The following is a 13,082-nucleotide window of genomic DNA, read 5'->3' on the forward strand; positions in this document are numbered from 1 at the left end:
GAATAAATATGTTCTTTAGAAAAAAGGCTTTAGTTGGGTTTTTAAGCTAAGCAAAACAATTTTTCTACCATAGGGCTTTGTTCAATGTGTAGCAGTTATTGAGAAGGCCAGGAAGATAAGAAGAAAGGCTATTAGTAACATGCTTCTTTTTCTTCCCATACTCTGTTGAAAAGACCTGCCACTTTGACAAATAACACAAGCAAGCAAGGAATTATTATATCTGGAGGCTGCAAGGATTCTTTATCTTAAACTTGGCTCTTAATAATTATTTTCTGGTTTTTCTGCAGGTTAACCCCCCTTTTTCTTAGGGGGGGGCATTGTCTTGAAATGATTCTCACCATATGAAATTAAACTGTATACTCATATGGTTTTTATTTTTTTTAATTGTACGCACACACAGATTTTCCTGTGTTCTCCTGTAAGCTGTCTCTGAGACCATCCACTGAATTATAGGATTTGAAACAAAAATATTTTATTTGATTATTATTGTTGTTATTGTTTTGTTGTTGTTATTACTATCCCCTAAAGGGTGTTCATAACAAAAAAATAGATATGCCAAATAACTGGATTCAGACTGAAGCCACAAACCCAAATTAACACACTGAAGTATAATTAATTCCAAAATGCTTAGACATTACTATTATTTTATCTAACACACTTTTATGTGCTTATTGTATCTTTAACCTTAGAATACACAGTATTCCTGATGAGTATTTCTGTAGCATACTTATAATATGGAATGTGAAATTTTGTTATTGGCATTGTAAATTTTAACATTACCAAGATATTCATATAAAAGAAAAATATAGATAATTCTCTTCGTGAAAAATATATTATGAAGACTGGATATCATGAGGTACCAAAACAAAAGTTGTGCAATGGTTTCTGATACTCAAAAGTTTTTTAAAAACTTTCTGATTTCTATATAGACTCATAGTAAGCAAAGCAAATCTCTAATTTCTAGTGTTGTGATGATATGACATCCTTTTTGTACCTGAAACTGTAAGTGAAGTAGCAGTGTCTCACAACCAATTCCCCCCCCTCCCATTTTGCTCTTGCAGCTTCATGGAGTGGCCTCAAGGACAGGAGGTTGCCCTCTGTAGAGGGCTACCGGGCAGCCCTCATCTGTGGCATAATCTGATATGAATCTGTCTTTTCCTATCCCTATTTCTATTTTTTTTTGCTGGACTCCTTTTTATCATCTCTTGTCCTATTTTACTTTCTTTCATTTTTATGATTCCACACTAATCTAACACACATGATCTAATACCAGGAGCTTGACTGTCCCTGTCTCACACACACAGATTCCTGATCCTTACTTATTCTCTAGATCATGTTATTGGCCTGTCATATGATTCTGTACCTAGAAATGAATATTTTATCTAAAAAGGACTGCATTCAGACTCTTACCTAAGTCCTTATCAGACAGCCAGGTATGTGCCAAGAGTCTTGTGACTCATAGTATTTGAACATCTTGCTCTAGTGAGTTAGGCAGTAAGTAACAGTGAAGATGTTTGGCAGGAATGCACTTTAAAACACTTCAGAGAAGCATCACCAACAACAACAGTCCAACAATGAATGGCTGTTGACTGCAAGTGCCAAAAAAGGGAGGACAATGGGCCAAGCTACACATGACGAATGACACTTGAACAGCAAGTGTATTTCTCCCTGTTCACTTGCCCTCCAATCAATCCACTTGCCATTCAAGTGTCATTTGTCATGTGTAGCTTGGCCCAATATTACAACATGGGTATTTCTTATATTCCAGTGTTCAGCAGCCCCAGATGCACTTACCTTTTAAAAATATTACAACAGCCTTACATAGACATATTATTTATTAGAAAATAAAATGATGAACAATTATGGATTCAGTTTCTATTTCAGGAACATTTTTTTATGTGAACTATACAAGCCAGACATATTTTATCACAACACCCTCCCAGAAAGATTTTTCAATTATGCTATAAATTCATGCATCTTCAAGATGAATAATTGCAGTGAAATCTCAGTCTTCTGCTAATGTCAAGTTATCCTCAAAGTGTTTCATATTCAATAAATCTGAAACAGCTGCATGATTTCTGGAATCATTGGAACTCTATGCAAATGTTTTAAGTAAAAGTAATTAAGGATGCCTTTACATTTAATTGCAATATAATTGGCAACACAATCTAATTGCAATATAGAATACATACTTCACACTGTGGTTGAAATGTTCATATGCATTTGAAGCTTATTATATTTTAGAGGAGTCATCAGGGAATCTGCCAATTACTCCTAATACATGTTGAAACTGATAACTCTGAACCCATTTCCGTCTTACTGGAATGGTGATATCTTGAGCCTGCAAGAGTTCTTCTTTTAGGAGTGCCCACCCTTCACTCCTTTCCTTTCCAGCATTTTTGTCCATGAAATTACTCTCATCATATTTCTTATTCAGTAAGAACTGTATTGTTCTCCCAGTAGTTGACTAAAATATAGCAAATTTTAAACTGAAATATATTGGTTCTGCTTGATATTTCAAAAGTAAAATTTATCATTAAGAACTCAAATTAGGTTAAGTATTTGTTGTATTATTAATAAGTTTCAGGTTTTAGAAAGGATGGTACATATGTTATGCCTGTCATTGTAGTCCATATGGCTCTGATTTTAAAAATGTCGGGTTTTATACTTAATAGTTTATGCAAAATTCTATAGAATGATAGGACATTCTGTTCTTTTATGTTGTTTTACTAGCTTGTGATGAATGGAAAATTCTTCCCAAACCTAATCTTCATCGTGATGTTAACAGATTTGGCCATTCAGCAGTTGTCAGCAATGGGTAAAATTTCAATATATATATCAAAAGAAAAAAGTATTCTGAAAGATGCTCTTGAATTGACAGTTTTTGTGCTTGTTAGTGTCTGAATAATGCCTTGTTTACAAGAACTGAGTGCTGTGCAGGAGTGGAGTAATCAGCAGTGACACATCAATTGATTTCCTTCCTTATCCATAAAACTTACTGGGTGATTATATCACTGTTTCCTAATCTATTCTCAGAGGGATTTTGTGAGGTCAAAGTGAGAAGGAATAACCAATGTATTGCCACACCAAGATCCCTGAAAAAGGGTAACGCAAATTATTAGCACCCATAAGAATACTGGAAGCAACTTGAAACAGTCCACCTATACATTACATCTATGGTGGGAGGTCGTCTTAAACATTTAAATATGCCATTGACAAGAGTTTGAGATATATTCATTTTGTGCACTACAACATTGGTTGTGGATAGGTATGCCGTGATAGTTCCCTATTCTGATTTACTTCTTTGTGAAAGCAGTGAATATAGTGCCAGAAAATAAGCATGTGGTCCTTTCTGTAAAAATTTGATAGCTATGCAGACACAAACACTTTTAAACGAAGATTTTTTTAAAAAAATCACTAACATATTGTCTGAAGGAAGTATGGAAATGACGCATGGAAATGACATCATTTTTAAGTAGTCTTAAAGATCCTATAATTTTGTCTAACGTAATTTGAGTACAGTTCTGCCAACATTTCATCTGAAATGTTTCATGTTGCTTGCAACATTTGAGCTGAAATTAATGGAATTCTGAATAGACATGGGCACGAACGGAAAAAAACCAAACACGCTGTTCGTTGTTCATTGCCGTCAACGAACACGAACAGACAAACAGTAATGAACATGTCCCGTTAATGAACATGTTCGGTGTTAGTTGTTCATGGGGGCCAAAACGACTCCCTTCGGACTTAGAGAGCCCATTTTCACAGGGAGTGCTCTCTCCTCCAGCCTTCACCCAAGTTTGGTCAAGATTGCAATACAGATCTTGGAATTATACATTCCCAAATCCGACGCCCCCAGGAAACTCCCATTCGATACATCGGGCTCGGGGAGGCAGTGGTGGGGTGTGTGGTGGCTCGCCGGCAGCACCCCCATGTGCCCGCCTGCCAGGCCTTCCAGAGGCTACTTTTCACCAAGGTATGAATGTGGGTCATGTTGGCGGCCGCTGGGCCTGAAGGGCCGGGGGAGGTGGTGGCAGGCTGCCTCCCCTCTAGGGGGTGGGGGGTTTGGCCACTCACCAGCAGCACCCCCCATGTGCCTGCCCACCAGGCCTCCCAGAGGCTACTTTCCACCAGGTTATGTCAGCGGCTGCCGGGCCTGGCGGGCTCAGGGAGGTGGTGGCAGGCCACCTCCCCTCTAGGGGGCAGGAGGGTGTTGTCCACTCACTGGCAGCAGCCCCCATGTGCCCACCCACCAGGCCTCAGAGAGGTTACTTTCTGGATGCCAAGGAGATGGGTGATGTTGGCAGCTGCTGGGCTCAGGGAGGCAGTGGCAGGCCACCTCCTCTCTAGGGGGCAGGGGGCCTTGCCATTTGCCGTGGCACCCCCATGTGCCCACCCGCCAGGCCTCCCAGAGGTTATTTTCCGCTTGGTCAGAAGGTGGGTCATGTTGGCAGCTGCTGTATAACCAAATGACCCAGCAACAGTCTGCAAAGAAAACCCTCCAGCAAGACATGATGGTGTACGTGGAAGCCTTGCACACACAAATACACACCCTGGTGGGTCAGAGACACCCACATATGTCCACCAGATGGGGACATCATGGCATTGGGGCCAATGCTGTTGTCCACACCTCATGTGATGCAGAGGCTGTTGCTGCTCAAACACACTGGCTGGACATGGAGCATTGGATGGTTAGGTACATGGGATAGATAAGTTTCTCAATAGACAGGTGCATAGCTGTATGGGATAGGAGTATAGGATAGAGGGATGCATGGATACATTGAATACCTGTATTGGATTGACAGGAGAGACGGATACCGTGTACAGGGATATTGGGGAGACAGGTGGATTGCATAAATATCTGGGTTATCTCATCATTAGAAAGTTGAAAGGAAAGAACCAAGGGTGGGAGGTGGGACCCACCCCTAACATGTAGAAGTGGAGACTCACATACTGGCCATCTAGGCGGTGGAGGATGCCTTCCCCCAGTCGTGGAGGAGGTATCGGTTCCCCTAGGAAAGGGGATTGTGGGCAGACAGGTAGGTGCCCACGTGGGGAACTGTGGCCTTCCCCCCGCATCACCCACCGGTCTGCCGTCACAGACGTGGCAGTCTATTCAGCACCCTACAGAAGATGGCAGTTCCACAGAATCCACACCACTTAGATACATCTTACCTGTGCAGGCAGTACAGGCACTACTAATAAGTAGTATAGGCTGCCGCCAGCATCATCGACATTCCTGCCATTGTGGAAAGGACAGGAGTCGCGGGACCCATTCCCCCCTGCTCAGAGGGGACAGCAGGTGCCCTGGATAGGGGGCATCATGCGGTACAACTTTTGAGCTGTCACTCATGCCCAAAAGCAGTGGCTGCAGACATGGCCCACCTTCCTGCCTTTCTGGAAAGGGTGGGATGGGCAGGACAGGAGAGGTTGAGAAGGGTCGAAGTGATTCCATCCTGAGAGGGAGAGGTTGAAAGTGGGACCATCCGGCAATTTGTCAGGGAGAGGAGGACAAAGAGTTACTAGCCGGAGCAGGACCGGGAAGACCCAAAGGTGGCAGCAGTGCCGTGGTAGTCCCTCGTGCCCAACAGCGGCAGCTGCAGACATGACCTACCTCCCTGCCTTCGTGGAAAGGATAAGATGGACAGGACAGGAGAAGTCATTGGGAAGGGTCGGAGTGGTTCTGGACAGGGAGAGGTTGTAAGAGGGACCAGCAGCCCCAAGAACTGAGAGGGGCTAGAGCATTTCCACAGAATCCACACCACTCAGAGACACTGCACCTGAGCAGGCAGTACAGGCACTACTAATAAGTGATGTAGGCTGCCGCCATCATCACCCACCTTCCTGCCTTCACAGAAGGGATGGGAGTCGCAGCCGGGACCCATTCCCCCCTGCTCAGAGGAGATACCAGGTGCCTATGGATAGGGGGCACCATGCTGTACAACCAAATACATGACAGCAGCTGAGGTGTCCCTCGTGCCCAAAAGCAGAGGCTGCAGACATGACCCACCTTCCTGCCTTTGCGGAAAGTACAGGTGTTGTGGGACCCATTCCCCCCTGCTCAGAGGAGACAGCAGGTGCCATGGATAGGGGGCACCGTGCTGTGCAACCATATGTGCAACATCTCCTGAGCTGCCCCTCGTGCCCAAAAGCAGCAGCAGCAGACAGCACCCACCTTCCTGCCTTCGCAGAAAGTACAGGAGTTGTGGGACCCATCCCCCCTGCTCAGAGGGGACAGCAGGTGCCATGGATAGGGGGCACCGTGCTGTGCAACCATATGTGCAACAGGTCCTAAGCTACCCTTCATGCCCAAAAGCAGCAGCAACAGCAGTAGACAGCACCCACCTTCCTGTCTTCATGAAAAGGGTGGGAGTCATCGGACCCATTCCCCCCTGCTCAGAGGGAACAGCAGGTGCCATGGACAGGGGGCACTGTGCGGTACAACCGTATCAACAGCAGCTTTTGAGCTGCCCCTCATGCCCAAAAGCGGCAGCTGCATACATGACCAACCTTCCCGCCACCGTGGAAAAGGCGGGATGGGCAGGAGAAGTTGTCGGGAAGGATCGTAGTGGTTCTATCCAGAGAGGGCAAGGTTGAAAGAGGGACCAGGAACTAGTCAGGGAGAGGACGCGATGGGCAGGACAAGTTGTGGGGAAGGGTTGTTTTGGCACCATCCAGAGAGGGAAAGGTTGAAAGAGGGACCGGGAACTTGTCAGGGAGACGAGGACAAAGGGTTACTGGCCGCAATGTGGAGCAGGACCGGGAAGACCCCTTCATTTGTGAGCCATGAGCCGAGAAACCCACTGAGTTGTGGGATAGTGGTGGCAGCTGACATAACCCACCTTCCTGCCTTCGCAGAAAGGATGGGATGGGCAGGACAGGACAGGTTGGGAGGCATCTGAGTGGTTCTGGAGAGGGAGAAATTGAAAGAGGGACTGGGAACTTGTAAGGGAGAGGAGGACAAAGGGTTACCGGCTGCATTGAGGAACAGGACTGGGAAGACCCCTTCATTTTCAAGCCATGAGCTGAGAAACCCACAGAGCTTGGCACCGGACCTTGGAAGCGCCCCCTGAGAAATGAGGGGGACTAGAGCAGTATCCCACCGCTCACAAAAACCTGACCTGAGCTGCTGCGGGACAGGTGATATCAGTTAGTAGCTTTGGCCCAGAGTCAGTCAGTGGGCCAGAGATCTTGAACACACTGCAGAGGGGCTTGGTCTAGAACCACAGTAGACCGGGGTGGCTCAGAGCCCGGCTAGGTCAAGGTCCAGGGAGGGATATACAGTACCAGAGCACTCAATCAATGCAGCCCCCAAAATCAGCAACAGCAAGGATGAAAAAAAAGGGGTGGTGGTGGAGGAAAACCCCCACAAACTCAACCCAAACAAGCAGGGGAACAAAATAGAGGGGTTAAGTAACAACCTCTATATATATTATATTGTATATTATATATATATATTATATTGTATATATGTGTATATATATATATATATATATATATATATATATATATATATATATATATATATGTATATATATTGTATATTATATATATATATATATATATATATATATATATATATATTAGAGAGTATTTATTATAGATGTGCACCAATATAGATTAAAAACAAGTTTAAAACATAAGGCCTGAATGGCAGGCTACATATACATACTAAAACTTGCTAAAACATCTCAAAATACAGATGGTGCAGTGCAATGACCAACACAAATAGACCAAGGTACAGTAAAAACCGACCAGACGCGTTTTGGCCCTAAGGCCTTCCTCAGTGGTCAATTGTGGCCATTTTATCTTTACTGCAGATTGATGTAACACACTCCTATACATTAGGCCTCAGAGTGCAACAATAAACGAAGAACAGTGTGTGAATGCAGGCCTGGATCTACTGCAATATTTGTAGTATATCACACAACACTAGAGCTCTAGATAAAACACTGGGAGCATTGCATGATTGGTTTCTATATGTGTGGGTGTGTTTGATCATAAATTGTTTACAATTGATAGAGGTTGGTGCTCAGGGTCCCCCCCTCCCCCTGCCTCTGGAAAAGCTCTTGGGAAGAGTTGATGCTGCAGGAGAAGTGGGAAGTGATGCGCCGGCAGCTGTCAAGCAGGTTGCGCATCCACAATGTTCCCCCGTCCCAGCTGTCCCTTGACTTGCTCCCTAGCCCATGAACATCCCTCATCACCAGGTGCAGCTTATGCGCCATGCACACCAGGCCTGGGAAGGATACCTCGTTCAGGGCTGTCAACATGTTGCTTCCCGCATCTGTCACCATGAAGCCACGGATAACCCTTTATCATCGCCTTTATGGTGGTGGCGATGATCTTCCCAGTATGAACATCGTCCATCCTCTGGACCTGGAGAAGAACTACCCCATATCCTGGTGTCAAGCATGGCACCTGTTTTTGGGTGTCAGTTCTTGGCTTGGGGTGGCGGAGGTTCTCTGGTTGCAACCAGTGGGTGGTGATGCCCAGGTAGCCGTGCTGTCAGCCGCTCCAGAGGTCTGCCGTGAAGTGTACGGTATGGCTTTTGGCAGCCGACAGCCTCCCACTGATTCCTGGTCAGAAGAGCTGGTAGTCCTCTTTCTCCCCCTGCCGGATAGTTCTCTTTCTCCCCCTGCTGGATGTTTCGCTGGCCAAGGATGGAGATCACAGGCTTGGGTGGTGTGTCTTCAGGTGCCTAGTCAGGACCGTTGACGACAGGTGCTTCGGGTCATTGCCCCTGCGCACCAGGCCATTGCAGGCATGGCACTGCACCACACGGGGGTCATTTGGAAGGGCCCAAAAGTGCCTCCATACGGAGAGCTTGAAATGTGGCCCACTAACTGTTCCAGGGGAAGGAGGACAACGGGTTGCATGCCGCGCTGCAGAGCTGGCACTAGAAAATGGAATGAGGGGTGGACTGCAGGCAGGGACAGCACCAAAAGTTTGGGATGGGGATGGGATGGATGTTTCATTGAACCCCAACCATTCCTCCACAGACCCCTGGCCCTCCTCCTCCTCCTCAAAAAGTTTAAGGAGATCCTCTTCCCCCGGCGGCAAGAGCTCTTCAGCCTCCTCCACAGCCCTCACAGCAGAATCTTGGGGAGTAGGAGGTTATGCTGCCCCCAAGCCCCACCCAGTGCTGCTTCCCGCTTGGCAACCGTGACAATCTTTGCACTTCCCCCACGACCACCTTTGGCCCCCGCCCGAAGCCTCATTGTGCCAGCAAACAAGAATTAAGGAGGAATGAGGAGAGAACACTGTGAGCCCTCAACTGAGGTGCCCACTGAGCTTGGCCCTAAGGCCTGGCAGCAGCCCTGGAACCAGAGGGAGGGGCTAGAGCCCTAGCCCGGCACTCTCAGAAACCTGACCAGATCAGGCACTGATAGTAATCAGTGTGTGCCCTTAGCCGAGGTGCCCACTGAGCTTGGCCCCATGGCCTGTCAGCAGCCCTGTAACCAGAGGAGATAGATGCTTATCCCACCACACACACAAAAAAACCAACCTCCAATGCACTCTCTCTGTCTCTCTCCCAAAATGCTAGCAACAGGTCTCTCCCACTCTACTGCTTGCTGAAACTGAAAACCAGAGCTTGGAGCATGCTTCCTTTTATAACCAGAGGTCTCATAGAGAAAAGCAGGTCTGTCATCGGCAGTCAGAACTGCCTAACAGGGTTTGCAGGGATGAGATTGGAGTGCCCATGGCTACAGAACATGCCCCCTCCCTGTCCCTCCTCCTGGTCTCTGCTGCCATGTAACCAATTGTAACCAATTTGGAGCTCCACACTTGGAAGGAAGACCTGCCTATCAAGCTAAGTTGGTCTTTGATTGTGATTTGCAGGGCAACAGGAGGAGTGCAGACAGAGTTCAGGCAGTCCCTGCCTCCGTTGCCAAGGGAATTGATTGAAGGTGCCTGACTGTCTGGCTTCACAAACAGCAGATGAACGCAACAAACAAGGCTTGCGACAACCACTTGTTCATTTACAATGGCGCCTCACAAACATCTTGTTCGCAAACAGCTGATCAGGCTGTTCATGGGGTTTTTTAGTTTGTATTGCTGTCCGTGCCCACCTCTAATTCCGAAGTGCTCAACTGTGGTATACAAGCATATATGTATCATAGCTTCATTGTGTGTGTTATGTGCTTCAAGTTGTTTCCGATTTATGGCAATCCTTTGAATTATTGACCTCTACAGTGTCCTATTAGGACGTACAAGCCTTCCTGTCAAGCACTCTCTCTGCATCCCTTCCCCCACCCCCGACAGTGCTTAAGTTCTATGAAGGGCTAAAAAAGAGAGGTTTGTTCCTGTTGCTCCTTCTGACTCCTCATGGAAATCAGAGGAACCCTTAATACTCCCTAACAGGACCACCAGCTACCTTTTCCTGGCTTCCAGAGTTAGTATACTCACAAGCAAAGACAGCCGAGATAAGAAAATAACCTCTTTACTAAAGAATTCAATTCAAATTAATTAAATGATTAAAATACATTCAGTGCATGTCTCTATAATTCTGAAGCAAAGGAAGACAAAAAGTCTACCTTAGAAAGATGTTATAGCTAGTTACCTGGAGCCTGTGCTGTTTCTTAGCTCCTTGCTTACACAGTCTGAGTGTCAGCTGGGCAGAATATCCATGAGGCACTGCCAAACATTAATCCTTCACACTTCCCTTGATTAACGTTTGCTCCTATACTCCTCTATGCTCTTCTGAAAAAGAAGCTAGCTGGATCAGAAAGAAGGGTCAGATGGTCCAAGAGCTCTTTGCTAGACCTTAGGCCGGTTTTAGGCCCTGGACCTGCTTCAGGCAATCAGGAGGTCAGACTTTGGTAATTTTCCAGAGCTGTCCTTCGGTGCTCTTTATCCCTCCCTCCCAACTCTGAAATCAGGCTGTAATACTCTCCGGTTGGAATGACCTTGACTAATGAGCTGGAAGAACATCTTCCAACCCAGGTGCATGGAGTTAGCAGGACTGAGTCCTCCTGAGCTGTTCTTATTAACTTTTACTGCACCAAAACTCCATGGCATCTCACCTATCATTGACAGCCTTGCTCAAGTCTTGCAAACTGAAGAGTATGGCTTCTTTTATTGAGTTATCCATCTCATGTTAGGTCTTTTTCTTTTCCTGTTGCTTTCAGCTTCATTATGCATGGGCTTAGTCACAGCTGAAAGGGATATGGCTAGATAAGGGTCATAGTTTTTAATAATACTTTTCATTTCTACAAGTGCATACATGTTCTTTTTATTTGGCTCAATAGGTCTATGTATATATTTGGAGGCTTTTCAAGTGTTCTGCTAAATGACATCCTTGTGTACAAGCCTCCCAACTGTGAAGCATTCAGAGATGAAGAGCTTTGTAAAAATGCTGGCCCTGGATTAAGGTGTTTATGGAACAAAAACCATTGTGTATCATGGGAATTGGGCTATATCAATAACATTCTTAGGGCAAAGTGTCCCAGAAAAACAGGTAAGTGAACTGTATTTTGAAAATTTTACTTGCTTGCTTGTTTGTTCCTATTAGCTATGTTTGTTCCAAGAAGTGAAAGATAAAAAACTAAATATAATTATTTTAAAAGTTAAGTATAATTTACTATCTCTAGATGTCATATAAGGATTTAACTACTGGTACATGAACAAGACAGACCTCCAAAATTTACTTTCTATTTTGTTCAATAGTTTAATGGCAAATACTTGCAAATTTGCTGTCTTCTTTTATCCATCTTTAGTAGCCTGATGCTTTACTTGAAAACTAAGAGTGAAAAACTGGAATGAACTTGGGATAATTGTGCTACTGAGTACAATGAATTAAGTTCATCCATAATTCTTCTGATAAGAAAAAGTTTCATAATACTGTCCACAGATTATTAAAAATAGGCAACAAATAGTAATTATAAATCATTCTTATTACTAAGGGGCATCCCCTTTTGAAAATGATAAGTTACAGGCAACAACAACCAAGTGTTGCAAGAAATAAGTTGGAGGATATGTTGCAAAACAGGAATATCTTTGAGAAGCCCATAGTCCTTGAAATGACGTGTTATTTTAAGGAAGAATTTTTTTTAGGACATAAGAAGATATTTCATGAATTAAGACAAGAACAACTCTGGAATTTAAGAACAGTGCAAGAACAGAGCAAAAAGATTAGACATGTGCAGGGCAGTGAACTAAAATGAAAGCTCTTTTAAATGTGTATGAATAAGGATGAGGTGTAACATGTGTAAGTGAAAGAAAGGGCAGCGAGGGAAAAGTGCTCAAAATAGATATGTCAAGAAATCAGAATGTAACAAAAGATTTCAGATACGGAAAAAAGGTAGTAATATAATTTGAAGCTATAGGAGCGGGCAGGTGAATTTAACATCAATTTGAAGTCTTTTTTTTTCTTGGAGTTAGCCTCTTGATTTTATTCTGTCTCCTGACCACACCATGGTTTCCCTTGGTAAAATATTCAAATATGTCTTCTGGAATTAGACAATGATAGTGATTAATTAGGAGTTCTATGTTATCAGTTTTTTAAATAGTCCACTTCTGTTTTATGGATTTTTTATGTTGTTCAATGGCTTGTTTGTAATATTGTTGTAACATTGTTTTAATTGTGAGCCACCTCAAGTAGGAATCTAAAGAGGCTGCATAGAAATATCCTAGGTGTTTTCCACACAGGGCTTTTTCATGGGTTCTGGCCCCACGCTGCATCAATTTATCTCCAGAGTTCTGTACTCACAGTCAAAATAACTTGATTCAGTCTCCAAACTGCTCCCAAGACTTTTTTGTGGTATGGGACAGGGCAGCATCTGCCACAGAATCGATCTTTCCCTGGCTTTTCTGCAGCGTTTCTCCCTGCACACATACCCCAATGTTTTTTTTTTTCTAGCCAAGTGAAATCATTTATTGTAGTGCATACTGCTTTCTTCAGTGGGACGCCTGGCCCTAGCCGTGGCCCTGACTTTTGCCCTTCCTTTTATCCCCATGCCCCCTGGTGTAGCGGTTAAGAGCAGCAGGACTCTGAGTTGGAGAATCAGATTTGATTCCCCACTCCTCTGCTGGAAGCCAGCTGGGTGACCTTGGGTCAGTCACAGCTTTCTTAAAGTTCTCTC

The 13,082-nt window shown here is 44.6% G+C and overlaps 1 protein-coding gene across 1 annotated transcript in view; it reads left to right on the top strand.

Annotated features, from left to right (window-relative positions):
• ATRNL1 (attractin like 1) overlaps positions 1 to 13,082 on the top strand; it is a 981,827-nt gene that overhangs the window by 173,666 nt on the left and 795,079 nt on the right. The window contains exons 11-12 of the mRNA XM_054982776.1: positions 2,734 to 2,818; positions 11,250 to 11,458. Coding sequence (XP_054838751.1) covers positions 2,734 to 2,818; positions 11,250 to 11,458 — 294 coding nt within the window. The remainder of the gene's footprint in view (positions 1 to 2,733; positions 2,819 to 11,249; positions 11,459 to 13,082) is intronic.

This window comes from Eublepharis macularius, chromosome 6, assembly GCF_028583425.1.
Source record: "Eublepharis macularius isolate TG4126 chromosome 6, MPM_Emac_v1.0, whole genome shotgun sequence".
NCBI classification, from domain to species: Eukaryota; Metazoa; Chordata; class Lepidosauria; order Squamata; family Eublepharidae; genus Eublepharis; species Eublepharis macularius.